This window comes from Lynx canadensis, chromosome A3, assembly GCF_007474595.2.
Source record: "Lynx canadensis isolate LIC74 chromosome A3, mLynCan4.pri.v2, whole genome shotgun sequence".
NCBI classification, from domain to species: Eukaryota; Metazoa; Chordata; class Mammalia; order Carnivora; family Felidae; genus Lynx; species Lynx canadensis.
In genome coordinates, this window is record NC_044305.1 from 101,098,899 (window position 1) to 101,119,875 (window position 20,977).

Here is a 20,977-nt window from a genome sequence, read left to right on the forward strand (position 1 = left end):
TGTTCGCTGATGGAATTAGATTATGTCTGGATCCAAAACTCTGATTGTCTGTACTCCCAGTGGGAACAGCGTGCCCCTTCTCAGGGCTCAGTCTGCCCTGTAATGCCATCAAAGCTTTTCTCTCTGCGCAGCTCTTTTGGTAAGTGCCACTGACTACTAGCCAATTAGTGTTTATGGTTTTTTTGCATTTGTTTTTATTATGATATAATTCACATAGCATTAAAATCACCCTTTTGGGGCGCCTGGGTGGCTGAGTTGGTTGAGCATTCAACTCTTGAGTTTGGCTCAGGTCATGATCTCACAGTTTGTGAGATTAGTTCCCTTGACGTGGAGCCTGCTTGGAATTCTCTCTCTCCCTCTCTCCGGTCCCTTCCCCGGCTACACATGTGCTCTCTCCCTCTCAAAATAAATACATAAACTTTAAAAAACCTCACCCCTTTAAAGTGTACCATTCAGTATTTTGAGCTATTACAAATTTGTGCAACCATACACCACTGTCTAAATCCAGAACACTTAAATTATTCCCTAAAAACACCCCATCCTCATACGCAGTCACTCCTTATTTTCCTTTCCTCCAGCTCCTGAAACCACTACTCTCCTTTTCTGTGTCTATGGATTTTCCTATTCTGGACATCACCATATAAAGAGAACCATACAAGATTTGGGACTTGTGTGTCTGTCTTTCACTTAGCATAATGTTTTCAAGGTTCTCCGTGTCATAGCCTGTTCATCCATGCTATAGTATCTCTTTTTGTGCTGAATAATATTACATTGTAGGATATACCACATTTTGTTTATCCATTCATCAGTTGATGAACATTTGGGTGTTTCCATTGGGGGTTATTATGAATAATGCTGCCATGAACATTTGTGTTCAAGATGTTATCTGAAGATATGTTCTCAATTCTCTTGGGCATGCACCTAAGAATGGAATAACTGGGTCATCAGGTAACTCTTTAAAACATTTTGAGGAGTGCCAAGTTGTTTCCAAAGTGGCTAGACAGTTTACATTCCCGCCAGCAGTGGGTCTCGGTGTGTGTATGAGGATTCCAATTATTCTACATCTTCACCAACACAATTTCTCCGATGCAAGCCCATCCTAGTAAGGTGTGAAACGGCATCTCATTCTAGTTTTGATGTGCATTTCCTAATTACTAATGGTATCTTTTTATGTGCTTGTTGGCCATTTGTAGATCTAAGCCCTTTGCCCATTTTTAAATTAGATTGCTCTTTTATTATTGAGTTGTAGGGGCTTCTTATATATTCTGGAGGACTCAACTCTCCAGAGTTGACCTCAACTGTTGAGTCTGGAGACTCAACAAATCACAGCAGATTTGTGATTTGCAAACATGTTCTCTTATTCTGTAGGTGCTTTTTCACTTGCTTTTAATAGTGTCTTCTGATGCACAAAGGTTAGCCCAATTTGTCTGTTTTGTTGTTGTTGCATTTGATGTTGGTCTCATATCTAAGAAGCCTTTGCCTAATCCAAGGTCTCATGAGGATTTATACCATAGTTTTCTTCTAAGATTTTTACCATTTTAGTTCTTACATGTACGTCTTCTGTCCATTTTGAGGTAAATTTTGCATACGGTGTGAGATAGGGGTCCAAATTCACCCACTTGCACGTAGATGTCTAGTTATCCCATCATCATTTATTTAGAGATTATTCTTTCCCCACTGAAAAGTCTTGGCACTCTTGTTAAAAATCAGTTGGCCTTGGGGCGCCTGGGTGGCGCAGTCGGTTAAGCGTCCGACTTCAGCCAGGTCACGATCTCGCGGTCCGTGAGTTCGAGCCCCACGTCAGGCTCTGGGCTGATGGCTCGGAGCCTGGAGCCTGTTTCCGATTCTGTGTCTCCCTCTCTCTCTGCCCCTCCCCCATTCATGCTCTGTCTCTCTCTGTCCCAAAAATAAGTAAACGTTGAAAAAAAAAAATCAGTTGGCCATATGTGTATGGGTTTATTTCTGGACTATCAGTGCTATTCCGTGGATCTGTATGTCTATTCTCATGTCAGCACCACACTGTCCTGACTACCACAGTTTTACCAGGTTTTCAACTCAGGAAGTATAAGTCTTCTGCCTTTGTAATTTCTTTTCAAGACTGTTTTGATTATTCTGAGTCCCTTGCATTTCCATATAATTTTAGGATCACTTGTCCATTTCTGAAAGAAAGGTAGTTGGAATGATACTCGTCAGTTTTCTCTCGATAATTTGAGCTTTACTTGAAACTCTTAGTTACAGAGTCAGGAACTCAGAAGAATGAGGGTGATTCAGAGCACTTGAGCTTAATATCACCCCCTCTCCTCAAACAACTATTGCACACATTAAGTAAAACAATTCTCAGTTTAGGAGGGCAAAATGCTCAGAGATACCAGGCATGTGTCTCTGAATGCCATCTTTTCTCCTCTTTGCCTTGCTGGCCTTGCTTCACCAGAACTCCAGAAAAGCCTGAGTGCTCGCCTGTTTGTTCCTCCAGCATCCTGTGTGTTCTCTAATCTTTACAGAGGGCTCTGGCCCCTAGCTCCTGCATCCCACTGCATGGAGACCACGGTAAATCCGCTGTGCTCACAGTCTTGTAGAAGCTTCCCTTAAAGGACTTTGTAGGGACACATGGAAGAAAATAGCACTGCAGGGGCCCTGGGGCTCTGCTTTGAAAATCATTGGCTTCAAGGCCACAAATGGCTACGCACTCAAATCTGGAAGGTCAGAAAGCAAAATAAATAAATAAGAACAATTTTTCATCTCATAAAAACTAAACGGTGGTCTAGTGTAAATGTCTCCGAGAACTCCTCATTCCTACTATTCCTGCTTAGAATTCAGAATTCTGTTCTCCTCATAGTCTGCACAGAAGTTTTTATTCTCTGTAGCTGCATTGTTCTGAATGTCCTGGGCCAGGAATTCCTAACAAATTAGACCTCTTCTTCCCTGAGCAAAAGGCTTCTCTCCTTTCTGAGGGAGTCAGACGATTTATAGAAGAGCTTCTGGCCTCCCCTTCTGCTTATAGAATAATGAAGAAGTCTTGCAGGCCTCTGGGAGTCTGGCCTGGTGGGAGAACTCTGTGGAAGCTACTTTTGTCCTTGTGGAGTTTTTGAAACTCCATCCTGTTGGTCACGAGCATTGTAACAAACATAGCTGTGTCTTGGGGCCTCTTTGCCAGGTGCCTCAGTTTTCCTGGCCTTTGTATACCTGATATAAGGGATGGATACCCTTGGGGTTTTGCCTGGCCTGTATCCTTCTCTGGGAATGTCTCCCTGGCATATATGTGAACTCCATGACCACCGTCCATTAGCTGAACAGGGACTAGTCAGACTCTCTCTTTCTGGAATCTGAGACCCATCCAGACTAGAGTTGGCCAATGGCAGGTACGTGGACTCGTGTAGATATGTCAAATGAGCACGTGTGGGCCAAGTTTGGAGAGAGGTAACTTGAGTAAGCAGAGACCACAGGGTTAGGAGAATGTCATAGATAGGAGGAAGAAAGGAGGAGGGCAGCCATCCAAGTCCACTGTCCCCATGAGTCCCAGCTGGGCCTGCTACACTGACCAGGCCCAGCCCAGAGGCACAGACTAATCTTAGCTGACATCTGTCCCAGCTCGGCAAACTTTGCCTCCAAAGTGGCTTGGGACCCAGAAGCACGAATATGAATCCAGGGGCATTTGCCATATCTGGAGGAGAGTTTTTCAAGTGTCTTGCTTCTTTTTTAAAAAAAAATTCTTGGGGCACCTGGTGGCTCAGTCGGTTGGGCGGCCGACTTCAGCTCAGGTCAAGATCTCGCCGTCTGTGAGTTCGAGCCCCGCGTCGGGCTCTGTGCTGACTGCTCAGAGCCTGGAGCCTGTTTCAGATTCTGTGTCTCCCTCTCTCTGACCCTCCCCCGTTCATGCTCTGTCTCTCTCTGTCTCAAAAATAAATAAACGTTTAAAAAAATTTTTTTAAACAATAAAAAAATAAAAAAAAATTCTTTGGGAGGCACTTCACTCTAGACTAGATCTGTACTTACTAAAAAGTGTTTTCTGACAAATAACAGTCGAGCTAAAACAATGCCATGTGTCCTTGTGGATTCCGAATTCCTAATGTGCTAGCCCCAGTCTCAGGAACAAGGAGTTTGTCCAGTCGTCTGATTTTGCAGGTGAGAAGCATAAAGCCCAAAGAAGTTAAGGGCTTCTTCTTTCCATCTTGTTCTGTTTTCTAATCTGAAAAAATAAGGTTCCAGGGCTGCGATTAAGATTAAAAGACTGAATGTAAGTGATTAGCGAGGTGCCTTAAAAACATGCCAAGTGAGCGGCTCCCTCACTGCCGTGCCCTTTGGCGCCCTCCTCCCCCTCTTCCCGCCCCGCTTTCTTCCGCGCTCGGCCTCACTCCCCCGCGGCCCTTCTCACTCGCCCGCAGAAGCCTGAGGCCTGCGGCCAAGTCCAGCGCGCACGGCCGAGCCCCGGCCCCGCCGCCCGCCAGCCGCCGCCGCCGCCGCCGCCGCCCGCGTCCTGGACCCGGTAACCGTCCCCCCCCCCCCACCCGGCCCAAGCCAGCCGATTCCGGGCCGGGATCCGGGGTGGCGCCGCTAGCTCGCCGCGGTGACCAAACCCCGCCCCAGCGGCCGAACCTCGCCCCTCCCAGGCCGGATCTCCTCCCCGCGTCGGCTTCTGGCGAATTGAGGCGCCCTCCCCGCGGTAATCGGTAACGGTCTGTCTGCGCTTTTGAACTTCTCTCGGTTTCGCTCAACCGTGACTTCCGCGTGGCTGTGTCGGCCTCCCTGCCCCCTTCCGTAGTCTAGTTGGGGCACTGTGCTCAGATTTGGAGGACCTGGGAGGGTCGAGGGTTTCCGAGGCTTGGAGCCTTCCGTAGGGGCTCTGCGGTACTCGGACACTGAGAAGTGTTTTCAGAGGCTGGGAGTGTGCCTTATCCTGCAGACCTTATCAAAACCTCCTTCCCTGACCCACGGCCTGGATAGCCGAAGACTGGTGCCCGGTGACCTTAGACAGGCAGGGGCCTACCTTGAGCCTGCTGGAGCCTCCACCCTGAGGGGCCCAGTCTGGGCTCGGAGGGCAGAGACTCAGCTGCTGGGGTCCAAGTCCCGGCCCTGCCCGCCCTTTATCAGAAATTTCTTCGCCTCGCTGGGCCCTTCCTGAACTGTTTCCTAGCCTTGGGGCTTTAAAATCAGACCTCCTGAATTCACTGTCATGGTCCAGAGAAAGGTATTCAGAGCTCAAGCTCAGCTCCTCAACATGGCACCCGGCTCCTGAGAAACTAACCGATGTGACATGTAACCAGAGTTAGGCCTTGGGTGCCCTTGGGCACTCCCCTGGCCACAGCCCCAGTCAGCGTCCTGAACCCATCCAGGGCCAGTCAGCCTTAGCTAGACAGTATTAAGGGTAGCTTGTCAGCACTTCTAACTATTCCAGGGTTAGGCTGAGAAGTAGGGCACTGGTTTTCAATTAGCTTGACCAAATCCTTCTAGTTTGTCTACCACTGAGGGGTTTCCTGGGACAGGGGACTTCCGGTTTTAAAACTGGGAAGGTCGTGGGCAAAGTGGGATAAGTTGGTTCCTGTATTTTAACCCTGGCTGCACGATAGACTCACCCAAGGAGTTCTCATAGGGGTTCTAATTTGATGGATTCGGGGAGGGTCCCAGATAGGAATATTTTTTTATAGCTCCCAAGTTGATCCCAACAAACTACCAGAGTGAGGAACCACTAGGTTATGGGCAACAATGCTGTAAAACCATTGAAGGTGGCTATATTTTGAACAGAAGTGGACCCAGACATTTCTCAAAATGGTGGTCCTCTCCTTATCAAGAGGGCTATCAAAATGGCAGTTGCTTTATTATTGCTATTATCTTTCCCCAGTTCCCTTATTCCTCAACAGTGAGGACCCACAAGCCTTCTCCTTTCCTCGAATGCCTCAGGATCCCCTTTCCCAAGGTCAGCGAATTTGCCTCCTTTGGATTGGAGAGGCCATGATGTGGACAGTTCCGGATGAAGCTGGCATGAGACTCAACAGGGCTCCAGTCTCTCAGTCTGGGATGCCTACCCCAAATGAGTCGTGGTCTAGGGGCTAGCCGAGGGTGCTGTGTATGCTTCAGCTTCTCTCTGTGGGGTACTGAGCTTGGAGAGCAGGTGCCTCTGGGACTTTTCCCTCTGCAGGCCACCAGGGATGCGGTACATCAGCACTCGGGGAATGGCCCCCCGGGTCGACTTTGAGGGAGCCCTCTTCTCTGGCTATGCTCCTGATGGGGGTCTCTTCATGCCCGAGGAGCTCCCCCAGCTGAGCATAGAGACCCTGCGTCAGTGGAGTACGCTGTCCTACCCCGGCCTGGTAAAGGAGCTGTGCACCCTCTTCATTGGCCCGGAGCTCATTCCAAGAGATGTCTTAAATGGTGAGCACCCCCCAGCCTCCCTACTCTCCCACCTAACTCCCCAGCCAAGTCAGCTCCCCCACAGAGCTGCAAATCCATCACTTAACTCCTAGGAGGTTTCTAGTCCTATTTCCCAAACTTCGGATTTTTTTTCCAGATTCTGGAATCCCAGAAATGGAAATCTCCCCAGAGAGTTCATCCATTCCATTCCACCTTCCATCTCCAATAAAATGAAATGTCCCGTGGCATCTGCAGAGAATTTTTCCCTTTCATTTATTGTTCAAAACCCTTTTCAAGACTAGACATTTCACCAACATCCTGAGATGCTTGAATAGTGGGATGCTTCCTGCCTGTATGTAAAGCGCTTAGACCCTCAGATTGCTGTTTTATTGCCTTGAATGGTAATTTTAGAAGGGACTTTGAGAGTATCCTGGACCAGCTCCTCTCAAAACTGGAATATACCCATGGGTTGCCCTAGGGATCCTGTTAAAATGCAGATTCTGATTCAGTAGGTCTGGGGTAGGCTCAAGAATTCTGCATTCCTACCAAATGTCCAGAAAATACTAGTGTTGCTGGTCCATGGGTCAAACATGTGATATAATCACAATATAATGGTGAGAGCTTGGGGCTGGGAAGAAGAGGGCCACTCAAAATGTGGTCTCATGGCAGTGATGGCATTGCCTGGGCACTTAATCAGAATTCTCAGACTTCTTCAGGCCTACTGAACCAGAATCTGCATTTAAAGATCCCAGGTGATTGGTTTGCTAATGAAAAGTTTGAGAAGCATTACCTAAGATGGCCTGCCTTAGGTAGGATTATATGTAAACCATCCCAAGGTTCCGGTATCACAGATGTGAGATTTAGTATAGGAAAAACAAATAAAGAACAACCTCTCTTTAGAAAGGAATATTATGGGGTGCCCGGGTGGCTCAGTCGGTTAAGCTTCTGACATCAGCTCAGGGTCATGATCTCCCGGTTCATAGGTTCGAGCCCCATGTTGGGCTCTGTGCTGATGGGAGCCTGTTTCCGATTCTGTGTCTCCCTCTCTCTCTGCCCCTCCTCCACTTGCCCTCTGTCCCTCCTTGTTTCTCAAAAATGAATAAACGTCAAAAAAAAATTTTTTTTAAGGAAGGAACATTAGAAAAGATGAGACATGGATTTGTTTGTTGCACAATTGTTTAATCAAACTTCTGTTGGCATTCACACACACACACACACACACACACACACACACACACGGAAGAAATCCAAACAATGAAGTTTACACAATAAAAAATGGAAGTCTGATAGTGTCATTTCTCTTCTCTGGGGCGCATCACTATGAGGAATCTATGGACGGTGTGGTTCATGTCTTTTCAGACTTCTTTCTCAGATTATGCAATTATATCCATATACAGTATCATTTGGGGTAAACATTTTTTGTCCTCTCATCTGGTAGCAGGAGATAGGAACTTCAAATTCAAAAGTGTAAAGAGACAAGAGAGAGAACCTGTAGAAGAGATAATGCCCTTCTTCCACCATCCAACCCCTCTCCCCTCATAGGTCTGATCGACCAAGCTTTCAGCAGATTCCGTCACAGAGAAGTGGTCCATCTGTCCAGGTTGAGGAATGGGCTGAATGTGTTGGAGCTGTGGCATGGCGTCACATATGCGTTTAAGGACCTGTCCCTGTGCTGTACAGCACAGTTCCTGCAATACTTCCTGGAGAAGAAGGAAAAGCACGTCACTGTGGTCGTAGGTGAGCCCCTTGGGGGCCCTGACTTGCCCGCATCCATCCACAGGATGCCCGTCATTGATGTCTCTCAAGGAGGGTGTGTTACTGGTTCTTCTAGAGCAGGGTTTATAACCTTTTCTTGGGCCATTGGCCCCTTTGACAGTCTGAGAGAGGCTATGGAGACTTCAAAGAATAATTTTTTTAAGTACACAAAATATGTAAGATTATATGGTACCAAGTGCACAGGTGCCCTGATTTCTATCCCTGGATCTCTAGGAGGTTAATGGACCCCAGATTAAGTACTAGGTTCCTACTCTTCAGGTATTTGAAATAGACATTGTCTCACATGGCAGCCATGCTTTAGGGGCCACGTCTTTCCTTTTCTGTCTCCCCTGTTCTAAAGAAGAGGGTTATTTTTGCTTCCTATCCAGGAACGTCTGGGGACACAGGGAGTGCTGCCATTGAGAGTGTTCAAGGGGCAAAGAACATGGACATCATCGTTCTGCTGCCCAAGGGCCACTGCACGAAGATTCAAGAGCTCCAGATGACAACAGTGTTGAGGGAGAACGTCCATGTGTTTGGAGGTGAGTGCTGGGATGGGAAAGCGTGGCCCTGCCTCATGGGGGGTCTGTTTGGGGAGATGAGCTGGAATAAAATGGTCAGTTGATTGGTCGATCATCCTTCCTCCTGCCTTTTCTCTGTCCTTTCCTTCCTTCAACCGTTATGAGGTTGGTATATGCCTTGGCTTAGCTCTGGGCAAGCTCTTGGCAACACGGTTTCATAAGCTGTTGGAGGTGACGAGTGCACAGACCAATACTGTCAGTACAACCTAAGAAGTGTAGGCTGAAAACCGTAATCCAAAGATTGCCACCTTTATGCAGGTTCAACCTCCTGGTGCCTTATATACAGGCAGCCACCAGACCCATTCGCCTGAGCCAAGTGACTTGGGTTTTGTTCCAGGACACGGGAAGTTTAGAGGGCACAAGCATATGTTAAATAATTATTTCTTAAATGTTTATTTATTTTTGAGTGCGAGAGTGTGAGCAAGCAGGCGAGGGCAGAGAGAGAAGGAGAAAGAATCCCAAGCAGAGAAAGAAAGAGAGAGAGGGAGAGAGAATGCCAAGTAGGCTATGCACTCAGTGCAGAGCCTGATGTGGGACTCAAACCCGTGAACCATGAGAACCTGATCTGAGCCGAAACCAAGAGTCAGACGCTTAACCGGCTGAGCCACCCAGGCACCCCAGCAGGTCTAAGTATTTAAAATAGGAAGTCAGTTAGTGGTACCCATTGCTAGAGACGCCCTTTCCTGAGCCACATCAGGAATTTGGGCATTTTGTATTTGCAGAAACACAAAAAACGATCTCCTTTAATGTCAGGACATCTACTTTTTAGAAATCGAGACTGTGGAAGGGTGGGGTGAGCTTGAGTGGAGCCGAACACTTTTATTTCCACTTCTCACACCTAGCTAGACCCCAGGTAGCCCCAAAGTAGGGGCGGGGATATGAGCAGTAGGGGTCTTGGTGAGGTTTTGTACACTGTATACACCGTGGCCTTGGGGAAGCTGTCCCAGTGGTCTGGTCTCGTTTGGTCACTCACCCGGCAGGAGAGCAAATGTGGTGGCAGAAGACAGTCCTCCTACAACTCGCCTGGTCTCCTGGTATGATCCCATAGAGCATGTTTGCATAGGACACGGGCTTTGTCAAGGAGCAAAGCGTAGTGCAAAGAAACCTTCCCCATGGGAGTAGCATGAATAGCCTTTGTCCATTTGTTCAGAAGTAAGCAAAAAGCCCCTTCTACTCTTCCCTTTAACAAGCACATCCACATCCCAGTGAAAGGTTCCGGGTTTAGCTAATGCAGGTGTTGGCAAAATCTTACACATTAGCCTTGGTGGTTGGCCGTATTTGGCTGCGTTTTTCTGCACTCATTGCAAAATTTTGATGTATGATATTTGGGCTCCTGAGGGTCTCTGTTATACCCTAAGCACTGAAATTGCTAGTGATGGGTCCAGGGCTGTCTTTGCCTAGAATCAAAGCAGAGAGTAACCTTTTGTATTTCTGTCTGCCAACTACTCCCTTCTTGCCTTGTACCAGATTTTGGAAGACTTTTATCTAAAGGCATGGGGGTTAGGGAGCCTGGGTGGCTCGGTTGGTTGAGTGTCCGACTCTCGATTTTGGCTCAGGTCATGATCTCACCATCATAGTCTCATGGTTGTAAGATCGAGATCCGTGTCAGGCTCTGTGCTTGGCAGGGGCCTGATTAAGGTTCTCTCCCTCTCCCTCTGCCCCTCCCCTGCTCTCTCTTTCTCTCTCTCTCTCTGTCTCAAAAAAGAAAAATAAATTTAAAAAAACGACTCGTATGTAAGCTTGGTTCCTGACAATGGGGTGGAGAATGGTGCCCATTTGTAAAATAATGGTAGAAATGTCAATGGTATTGAGTGCAAATCTGTCATAAATGTATTATTGCTGGAGCTCAAGGGGGCATTTCTGTCGTGTACATGCTCTGAGCTTCAAGAAAATAAGGCAGCAGACTTTAGAGACATTAATTTTTATTTCTAAATAGCACCATTCAGGTTCTTCCTTTCCTTTCTGGAGTCTTCTGATTTGGTTTCTAGGAGGATGTGTGTTAGTTCCAGAGCTAACAGTGGATATGTATTTTCCCTTAGACCAGTGAGCTCAGGGAGTAGGGATGGACCACCTGGATTGTTGTGAGTTGGACACTGATGTTTTATAAAGTCATTAATTTCCAGGGCACCTGGATGGTTCAGTCGGTTAAGCCTCCGACTTCAGCTCAGGTCATGATCTCGAGGTACATGAGTTTGAGCCCCTCATAGGGCTCTCCTCTGTCAGCACAGATCCTCTTTCCCTCTCTGCCTCTCCCTGGCTTGTGCTCTGTTTCTCTCTCTCAAAAATAAATAAAACATTAAAGAAAATAAAGTCATTAATTTCCATATATATTTCATACTTGGTTCTTTTTTTTTTTAAAGAGAATCTTTTTTTTTTTTTTTTTTTTTTAATTTTTTTTTCAACATTTATTTATTTTTTGGGGCAGAGAGAGATAGAGCATGAACGGGGGAGGGGCAGAGAGAGAGGGAGACACAGAATCGGAAGCAGGCTCCAGGCTCTGAGCCATCAGCCCAGAGCCCGACGCGGGGCTCGAACTCACGGACCGCGAGATCGTGACCTGGCTGAAGTCGGACGCTTAACCGACTGCGCCACCCAGGCGCCCCGAGAATCTCTTTTTTTAAATTTATTTATTTGAAAGAGACAGAGAGCATGAGTGGGGGTGGGGAGGGGCTGAGGGAGAGGGAGAGAGAGAGAGAATCCCGAGAAATCTCCTTGCTGTCAGAGCAGAGCCCAGCGTGGGGCTCCATCCCAGCACCCTGGAATCATGACCTGAGGCAAAAGCGAGATTTGGATGCTTAACCAACTGAGCCACCCAGGTGCCCCTATACTTGGTTCCTCTTAAGCAGAGAGTAATCAGCAAGTGCTAGTTACACATTATGTGGGATATTTGGGGCCAGATGTAACAGAATATCTAACTCACACCAGCTTGAACAAGAATATTTTCCAGCTTACATAACTGGAAGTCTAGAGGTGGGCGGGGCTCCTGAATAGTTGATTCAGTGACTCAACAGTCCCTCAACAGGGACCCAGATTCTCTGTATTTTCTGCTCTGCCTTCCCCAGTCCTAGGGCTCCTTCCCCCTTGTGTATGTAGTGCTTACTTAATGTAGCCAAGTCTCTCTTCCTGTGGCTCTGTCTTAAGAGCAGTGAATTTTTTCTGGAACTCCAGCACACATCCCCTGGTGCATGGATCTAGAGTCAGCCCCCTAGCCTCATTGCTGCTACTCAGTGCGAAGGGTGGGATGAATAACAACCTCAGTGCCTACTCTGGCACTTCCCACGGTAAATCCCAAGTTTGGATCCAGAGGAGAAATAGACCCAGGTTTCAGATAAGAGATCCATATTGGCTTGATTGCTAGTTGGGCTGGATTGAGGAATGCAACTTGGACTAGTCGCCAACTCACCCATAAATTTAATGAGCAATTCATCCATAAATTAAATGGGGTACACACCCAGCTCATGGAGGAAAGGTCCATGCCAGCCAGCTTCCCTACCACGTAGGAGCAGGGAACAGAATGCCTCTCTGTGATCTGAGAGAAGAAGGGCAGACCGTATGGCAACAGTGACTCTTTACCCCCACCCGCTGGTAGAGGACTGTGGAGTGAAGAAAGGATCAGCCTCTTGCCACCTCACGACCTCATAAACCATCTCTCCTTGTTCCTAAAGAGCAGGGAAGGTGGGCACGGATTACAAAGAGGAGTCATTTTCCCAATATCCCAGAAGGCTGACATTATATGCCTAACTTACATAGTGGTAGAAATGTTGGAAACCTGACCACAAGAATACGAGACATGGTTTCTTTCCTTGAGTTGCTTAATTTTGCGTCTAAGAAGCCAGGCCAAGGCATGGGAGAGCAGAAACCGAAGGTCGAGTGAAGGTCCCGGCAGGATGGGCCCAGTGTGGGAGGGCCTTGTTGCAGGCAAGTGCTGACCACCCGGGGGTTCTTCATGCTCCTGAGAGCCACCCCCCACTCTCTCCCTGACAGTGGAGGGCAACAGCGATGAGCTCGATGAGCCGATCAAAGCTGTGTTTGCTGACGTGGCTTTTGTCAAGAAGCACAACCTGATGAGCCTGAATTCAATCAACTGGTCCCGGGTCCTCGTGCAAATGGCCCACCACTTCTTCGCTTATTTCCAGTGCGCGTCATCCTTAGACATGGACCCCCTGCCCCTCGTGGAGGTGGTTGTACCGACAGGGGCTGCAGGTAACCTTGCAGGTAAGGAGACCCCTGGGCAGAAATGGGCTTTCCAGAAAAATGCCTTTGGCCCTAGTCCTTCCCGCCACCCCCCTCGGCTGCAACTATGAGGAGGAAGATTGAGTCCTCGCTCTGGCTCTGAAGGTGACAGGCAAGCCCTCAGCAAACTTCCCCCTAATTCCCCGGGAGGACATCCCGGCCTCTTGCTGCAGGAGGGAAAGATGGGCTCACCCCGCTCAGGAGAATGTGGGAAGATGAGATCAAAGTTCACCTCTGTGCTGGCCTGGCAGCTCCCTCTTCCAGAGATACGGACTTTGCTCCCAGCCTCGGCCAGCTGCCTACAGTGAGGGCACCTGGCACACCGTGTTCCCACTCCTAGAATCACTCCCCAGAGACCTTGTGAGATGGAAAGAAGGCTGGACTTGGGGTTCTGGCCCCAGCTGCATGGCCACGGGGCCGTCCCTTAGACTCAGCCGCTCCGCTATAAAAGCAACATCGGATAGCTTATCATATCTCTCAGGACTACTGCGAAGTGCACATGAGTCTTCACGTGTGTAGGTGAACTTTGTAAGGGTGAAGGGCTGTACCGCTGCGTGGCATTAAAATCGTCTTCCGGAATAATGATAAACATTTATCCAGCACTTACTACCTAGCAGGCTCCGCTCTCAGTGTTTCTCATGTATCAACTCATTTAATCCTCACGTGCGCCTCTGAGGAGGACAGTCCTGTTATCTCCACTGTATAATGAGGCAGTGGAGGCACGGAGGGCTCGGCCAGCTTGCCCCTGCTTACACGCTGGTCAGCGGCAGAGCCAGAAGTACCGTCCAGGCAGGCTGGCTCCAGAGCCGGCATCCTCATGAGCTTGCCAGGCTGCCTCGTAACGGGCACTACCGTCTCTGATGGTTCGGTCGGTGGCATCGCTTCCGATGGGCGCCAAGCATGGCTTACGTGACACCATGAAAGCGTCTTAGTGGTCGGGAGTCTTCCTGACTTCTTCCACTCACACGGGGATGGGGAGAACGGGGAGCTGGCAGTCAGGCAAGGATCGGTCAGCCGCCGTGACCACCCACAGGGTGAAGCCCACCGTGCTCCCCATGTGCATCCCCCTCCGGTGAATGATGCCACCTGCACGTGCCCCAGTGCCTACCACAGTAGTTCCTACCTACCTCTGCTTCATCGGGAACCAGCTGTTGCAGCTTAAGCCCCTGGGTCCTACTGAGGGTCCACGTCTCCTCTGCCGTACACGGATATCATGACGTTTACGTGCAGATCCAGTGAAACAGAATGTGAACATGCTTTCGCAAAGTTCGATCACCCAGTGGGGTGGTGATCCCTAACTCCTCTTGACGACCTGCCAGAGATAGGCCACCCCTGGAAGTATGTCGTTACCTTTTTGGGCTCTCCCTCTCTCAGGGTGAGGGATTCCTTATTTGTCCCGTGCAAACAGGAACTGCAGCCAGGGTGGCCCAAGGGCGCCGCTCCGTCCTCCCAAGGGGCCTCTCCAGGAGGTGCCGTCTGGAGGCGCTGCTTCCAGGAGGCTGATTTCGGGGGGCAAGACCATGTGCTCTGGACATAGACCTCTTTCCAATCCTTGCTGTGCCACTCGGCAGGCTTGGGGTGGGTCATTTCTACTTCCCAGAACCTCCATTTTCTCTTCTGCAAATAGTAGTGAGCATTTAGGGGCACCTGGGTGGCTCAGTCAAGCACCTGACTTCGGCTCAGGTCATGATCTCACAGTTCATGAGTTCGAGTCCCGAGTTGCGCTCTGTGCTGACAGCTCAGAACCTGGAGCCTGCTTTGGATTCTGTTTCTCCCTCTCTGCCTCTCTGTCTCTCAAAAATAAAGAAACATTTAGGGGCGCCTGGGTGGCGCAGTCGGTTAAGCGTCCGACTTCAGCCAGGTCACGATCTCGCGGTCCGTGAGTTCGAGCCCCGTGTCGGGCTCTGGGCTGATGGCTCAGAGCCTGGAGCCTGTTTCCGATTCTGTGTCTCCCTCTCTCTCTGCCCCTCCCCCGTTCATGCTCTGTCTCTCTCTGTCCCAAAAATAAATAAACGTTGAAAAAAAAAATTTAAAAAAAAAATAAAAAAAAAATAAAGAAACATTTAAAAAATGGGGGAAAAAAAAACCAATTCATCCATTTAGAGTATACAGATCAATAGTTTTTAGTATATGTGCAGATTTGTGCAACCACCCCCAGTCAACTTCAGAACATTTTCATCACCTTGGAAAGAAACCCTATTCCCATTAGCAGCTACTCTGCATTTCCCCTCATTTCCCCAACTCAACCACTGATCTCTTTTGTCTCTATCAATTTGCCTATTGTGAACATTTTACATATAACAGAATCATACAATATGTGACCTTTTGTGTCTAGCTTCTTTCACTTAGTATGTTTTCAAGTTTCATCAATAGTATAGCACATATCAGTACTCCATTCCTTTTTCTGACTGAATAACATTCCATTGTGTGCATGTACCGCATTTTGTTTGTCCATTTATCAGTTAATGTTGATATCTGGAATGTTTCCATTTTGAAACTGTTATGAATGATGCTGCTATAAACATCGGTGTGTAAGTTTTTGTGTGGACCTATATTTATTTCTCTCAAGTATATACACCTAGGAGTGGAATTGCTGGGTCATATGGTAACTCTATGCTTAACTTTTTTGAGGAACTGTCAGACTCTTCCAAAGCAGCTGCACCGTTTTATATCCCCACCAGCAATGTATGAGGGTTTCATTTCTCCACCAATACTTTGATTCTAGCCATCCTAATGGGTGTGAAACAGTATGTCATTATGATTTGGGGTTGTGTTTTCCTGATGACTGATGATGCTGAATTTCTTTTATGTTCTCATTGGCCATTTGTATAGCTTCTGGGGAAATGTTTGTCTAAGTCCTTTGCCCATTTTTATTTTTTTAATTAAAAAAATTTTTTAAGGTTTATTTATTTTTGAGAGAGAGACAGAGTGCGAATTGGGGGAGGGGGCAGAGAGAGAGAGGGAGACACAGAATCCGAAGCAGGCTCCTGGCTCTGAGCTGTCAGCACAGAGCCTGATGCAGGGCTCAAACCCACAAACTGTGAGATCATGACCTGAGCCAAAGTTGGACGCTTAACCGATGCAAGCACCCTGACATTTGCCTATTTTTAAATTGGGCTATTTGTCTTTTTATTGTTGAGTCAGAAGAGTTATTTACATATTCTGTATGCAAGTCCTTTATTAGATATATGATTTGCAAATATTTTTTTTTCTCATTCTGTGGGCTGCCTTTTTGTTTTCTTGAGAGTGTCCTTTGAAACACAAATCTTCCAAAGCATAAAAGTTTCTCAATTTTGGTGGAGTCCGGTTTATCCGAATTTCATTTTATTTCTTGTACTTTGGGCGCCATCTCTGAGAAAACTTTTGTTCTTCTCTTCACTTGTCTTGAGCGGGGTGCATTGCTCAGAAGATGGGCCTGCCTATCCGCCTTGTCGTGGCAGTGAACCGCAATGACATCATCCACAGGACTGTCCAGCAGGGCGACTTCTCTCTTTCTGAGGCCGTTGAACAGACCTTGGCATCAGCAATGGACATTCAGGTAGGACCTGTGGGAAAGTGTGCAGGTCTGGCCCAGCTATTGATTGGTTGGGAATGGACAAGGACTGAGATCAGTGTGGCCCCTGGCACCCTGCCTTTCCAGGTGCCCTACAACGTGGAGAGAATCTTCTGGCTGCTCTCTGGCTCCAACAGTCAGGTGACAAGAGCCCTCATGGAGCAGTTTGAAAGGACCCAAAGCGTGAGCCTACCCAAGGAACTGCATAGCAAGGTCAGTCCCCGGTTGCACCCCACGGAGAAAGCAAAGGGTGTAACCACGAAACCCAGTGTAGGCTTGAAAATCTGTCTAAGGCAAGAGGACACCTGTTTCTTGAGCACCTGCTATGAGCCTGGCCCTTTTGCAGTCTCTTTACAGGGACTGATTTGTTGAATGAAGAGAGGAGCATTGGTTCAAATCAGACAGGGGTTGGCTCTAAGCCAGCTGTGAAACCTTGGGCCAGTTTCTTAAACTCGTCTATAAAGTAGGGCTAATGAGAATGCCTGTCACAGCATTGTTGAAGATTTACGTCAATTAATGCCCATGAGACACGTTGGATACTGCCTGGAAATATAGGGCTTAATACATTCGCTGTTAATTGTTTTAATTCATTATTGCCGATTTTCAGTAGTAGCAACAATTGGAAGCCACTTTGCCCATCCAGTATGAACAGAGGCCTGTTGAGCTTTTTTTTTTTTTAAGGAAAAGGAGAAATTTTATTTCTTCAGAGTGGTAGGAATCTGGTTGGGAAGGATTGCTTTTATTTTAATGTAGCCTAGTGATGGTCCACTTATTTTACGTAAGAGAAAGGATTTCATATGTTGACATTGCCTTTAATTTTCTCTATCACATCCCACCAAGTCATCCAGACCGTGTGTATATCCAGTGACCAGGTCCTCACTGGCTCACATCAGCTCTAATCATTACAAAGTTCTTTATGTTGAGCCGGAATCTCCTTCCGACTTGTGCACTGGGGAGCAGTCCGATTCCCATACTTGAAGAGAATCTTTGCTTCTCTGCTGAGTCTTCCCGGTCCCTTTAGCTGTCCCTTCCGTGACCTAATTTTGCATCGTCAAAGTCAGTCTTAAAGGGTTGTTCCCAGAACTGGCTACAGTTCTCTGGGTTTAGGCACCCACGCAGACCAGAGTGGAATTTCAATCTTTCTTGTGCTGCAACTTGTCGTCGTTTGCACTGCCATAGCAAAGTACCAGAGACCGGGTGACTTATAAACAACAGACATTTATCTCTCACGGTTCCGGATGCCAGAAGTCTGAGACCACGGTGCCAGCACGGTTGAGTTCTGACGAGAGCAACTTTCGTAGAAGTGGCGGACCGCCAGGGTCTTGTCGTATCCTCACATGATGGCGAGACATTTAGCTAGCTCTCCGGCCTCTTCTTATAAAGGCACTCATTCCACTCATGAAGGCTTCACCCTCATGACCTCGTCACCTCCCAAAGTCCCACCTTCAAACACCATAACGTTGGGATTAAGTTTTTAACATACGAATTTGGGGGAGGGAGGACGTAAACGTTCTGACCATAATACAACCAAAGGTCAACTTACTTGGTTAACGGTTCGTGTTGATATCCCCAGTCCTTCTCCTCATGTAAATGAGGTGCTCCATGGAAACAGACACCAGATCCCACACTTCTTCATTCTCTCCCTGGCTGTACACGTACAAAACATCGCATCTGCTGGAACAGCATTCATTCATTCATTCATTCATTCAAAATATCTACTGTAATCCAGGAACTGTGCAGGTACTGGAAATACAAAGATAAAGAAAATACTTTCTCTGTCTTCTGTGAACCCTAATGGGACAGGTAGCTGTACAAATGATTTATAACACCCTATGGCGGCAGTCAAGTATATGCAAGGTGTTTGGCACCTCAATAGCATGCAGTAAATTTTCAGAAAATGATCAGATCAACCGTCCACACTGAGGGGACAGTGAGAAGGGAGTCTTCTGCTGTCTGTGGGTGGAAGGGGAAGGCTTCCTGGAGGAGGTGCTACCTGAGCTGGGTGGGAACTGACTGAAAGATGTTTCTTACACCCACAGGACAGGGATGCACCAAAGACAAGGCACCAGGAATGTTTGATTACCCTTAACCTTCTGTGTTTTGTCGGTTTGTTGAACAAGAGTATATACTAATTTGCTGATTCATGAGCTAATCCTTACTAAATTTACTGACTTGAAACTCAAACGGTCCTTCCCCCAAGCTGAGTGAATCAACTTAAAACTGGGAAGCCTGGGGAACCAGCTTTTTCTCTGAGCTGAAGCTGAGCTACTTAGTCTGAAGACTTCATCTGAATCTCTCGTGTTGCCTGGCTATGTTTTTTGTTGTTTTTTTTTTTCAATATATGAAATTTATTGTCAAATTGGTTTCCATACAACACCCAGTGCTCATCCCAAAAGGTGCTCTCCTCAATACCCATCACCCACCCTCCCCTTGCCTGGCTATGTTTTGTAGTGAGTTTCTGGTCGCTTTCCCTGGGTTACCCCCAAACCTGATTCCCACCCCCCCCCCTCCTCTGACCCTGGGCCCCATCAGCTTTCAGGGGCAGTGACGTCTGAGTCAGTGTCGGATGAGGCCATCACCCAGACCATGGCTCGCTGTTGGGAAGAGAACAAGTACTTGCTGTGCCCTCACTCGGCCGTGGCCGTGAGTTACCATTACCAACAGACAGAGCAGCAGCCGCCCAGGTATAGGCCATGGGCTCCTGGGTCACTGGGGTACTCTGGTTTTCAGGGGCCCTTCTTTCCCCCAAGCAGAGGAGATGGGAGTCTGAACAAATGGCTGTACTGAGCATGACCGGTGCTGTGTGGAAGAGTGCCCCGAGAACAGGGATCCCAGAGGAGGGTGTGTGATATATTCTGGGGACAGCCACTGTGACAGGTGGTGGTTGAGCTGGGCCTCCAACAAAGAAGAGCAGTTTCCCTAGCAGTGTCATTGCCGAGATCAGTTCAAGGTACCAAGCGCCTGTCTCTTTCTCTTGCTTTCTCCCCTGTTCCTCCTTCTCCTCCCTCCTCGCCTTCTCCTTCCCTTATCTGTCCCTCTCTTCTCCCACCCGCCCTCCTGTTCCCACCTGCTCCATGCCATAGCCTTCCCCGGTGTTGTCTGGCCCCCGCCTCTGCAGCCAAGTTCCCAGAAGCTGTCCTGGCTGCCGGGCTGACCCCAGAGACCCCTGCGGAGATCCTAGCCCTGGAGAGCAAGGGGACACGCTGCACCCCGATGCGGAAGGGTGACGACTGGACGCTGATGCTTCGGAACACCATTGAGGACATAAGCTGCCAGCAGAGGGGTCACTTCCTGAATGCTCTGGAGTAGCCAGGCTGGATTTGCCTTCCTTCAGGCTCCAGACCGCAGGGAGGCATGCCCTCTAAACTGCTTTGCACACCTTCTCGTTAAGAGGTGGTGTAGTTGGTTCTCAGGAGGTTGCTCAGCATGGTCTGGGGACCAGCTGGCTTTGCTGTGTTCTGGAGCCGCTCTGTGTCCTCACCGTGGTGGTGGTGTGCCTGCTTACTGGAGGTGCTGGCTGGGGATGTGTGTGTGTGACGGGGCGTTCCGGATGGTGCAGGAGCGTCACTGCTGCGGCACGCCCGCTAACCGTGCCATGGTTCTCAAAGTGTGGCCCTTGGGTCTCCTCAAAATGCACACTTCCGGCCCCTACCCCCTACCTTCTCAGGCAGATCTCTGGGTGGGGGGTGGATGTCTGCAGTTCTTACGAATTCCCCGAGTAAGTCCTCTGTGCACTCCAATTTGGGAAGCCCGAGCTGGGGAGTTTAGGTTGATACGTAATTTCTTATTTATCCATTTTGAGGTGTACTTTCTTTTCACGAGGGCATGCTTTACTGCTTCTACTATTTTCACGATCTAGCCCTGCCCTGTCGGACTCAGTAGCCGCCAGCCATATGGTCTCTGAGCACTTGAAATGTGACTAGTATGGCTAACACACTGAATTTTTCATTTTTTAAAATTTTAATTGATTTACATTTAAATGTCTTGACTTCTTACGTTACTTGATTCTGTTATTTAAAAAATTTTAAGTGTGGTTAGAAAAATGCAAGTATGTGAATCAGCTTTTTCAGCTGTCAATTTTATGAAGTCTAAATACAGGTAAGTATGCCAATGAAAATTTAGCGTTCTAATTGAGAAAGACCATAAGTGCAAAATATATGTTGGATTTCAAAGACGTCAAACGAAAAAAATCGGAAGTATCTCGGGAATAATTTTACACTGACCACATGTTGAAAGGATAATATTTTGACGTATTGGGTTAAATAAAATGGATCATCAAAATTAGTTCCATCTGTTTCTTTTCCTTTTACTAGGATGTTTAAAGTGATATATGTGGCTCGCCTTTGTGGCTCACATTGCACTTCCATGGACAGAAGTGATCTAGAACCTAACCTTGAACATGCTACAGATAGTTGCAGGTTTAGTTGTATTACTGGGTTCACATCCTGTCTGAATCGAGGAGGGTGAAATGAGACCAACACAAACATGTGAAGGTCAACACAAGCCTTCT

The 20,977-nt window shown here is 47.9% G+C and overlaps 1 protein-coding gene across 2 annotated transcripts; it reads left to right on the forward strand.

The window, feature by feature from the left end:
* Nucleotides 1-4,539: 4,539 nt before the first annotated feature.
* THNSL2 (threonine synthase like 2) lies at nucleotides 4,540-20,742 on the forward strand. Of its 2 annotated transcripts, XM_032592674.1 has the most exons (8): nucleotides 4,543-6,366; nucleotides 7,888-8,082; nucleotides 8,490-8,642; nucleotides 12,666-12,896; nucleotides 16,304-16,452; nucleotides 16,555-16,680; nucleotides 19,000-19,151; nucleotides 19,551-20,742. In XM_032592674.1, the coding sequence occupies exons 1-8, from the start codon at nucleotides 6,144-6,146 to the stop codon at nucleotides 19,774-19,776; spliced, it is 1,455 nt and encodes a 484-aa protein (XP_032448565.1). In that variant the 5' UTR covers nucleotides 4,543-6,143; the 3' UTR covers nucleotides 19,777-20,742. The 2 variants fall into 2 exon arrangements, with proteins under 2 accessions (XP_035920288.1, XP_032448565.1); XM_036064395.1 differs by lacking the exon at nucleotides 19,000-19,151 and having other exon boundaries at nucleotides 4,540-6,366; nucleotides 19,551-19,776.
* Nucleotides 20,743-20,977: the final 235 nt, after the last annotated feature.

Coding starts and splice junctions, on each gene's coding strand:
- THNSL2 (XM_032592674.1), top strand. CDS start 6,144: ATGCGGTACATCAGCACTCGGGGAATGGCCCCCCGGGTCGACTTTGAG. Junction 6,367..7,887: donor TCCAAGAGATGTCTTAAATG/GTGAGCACCCCC, acceptor CTCCCCTCATAG/GTCTGATCGACCAAGCTTTC. Junction 8,643..12,665: donor GAACGTCCATGTGTTTGGAG/GTGAGTGCTGGG, acceptor TCTCCCTGACAG/TGGAGGGCAACAGCGATGAG.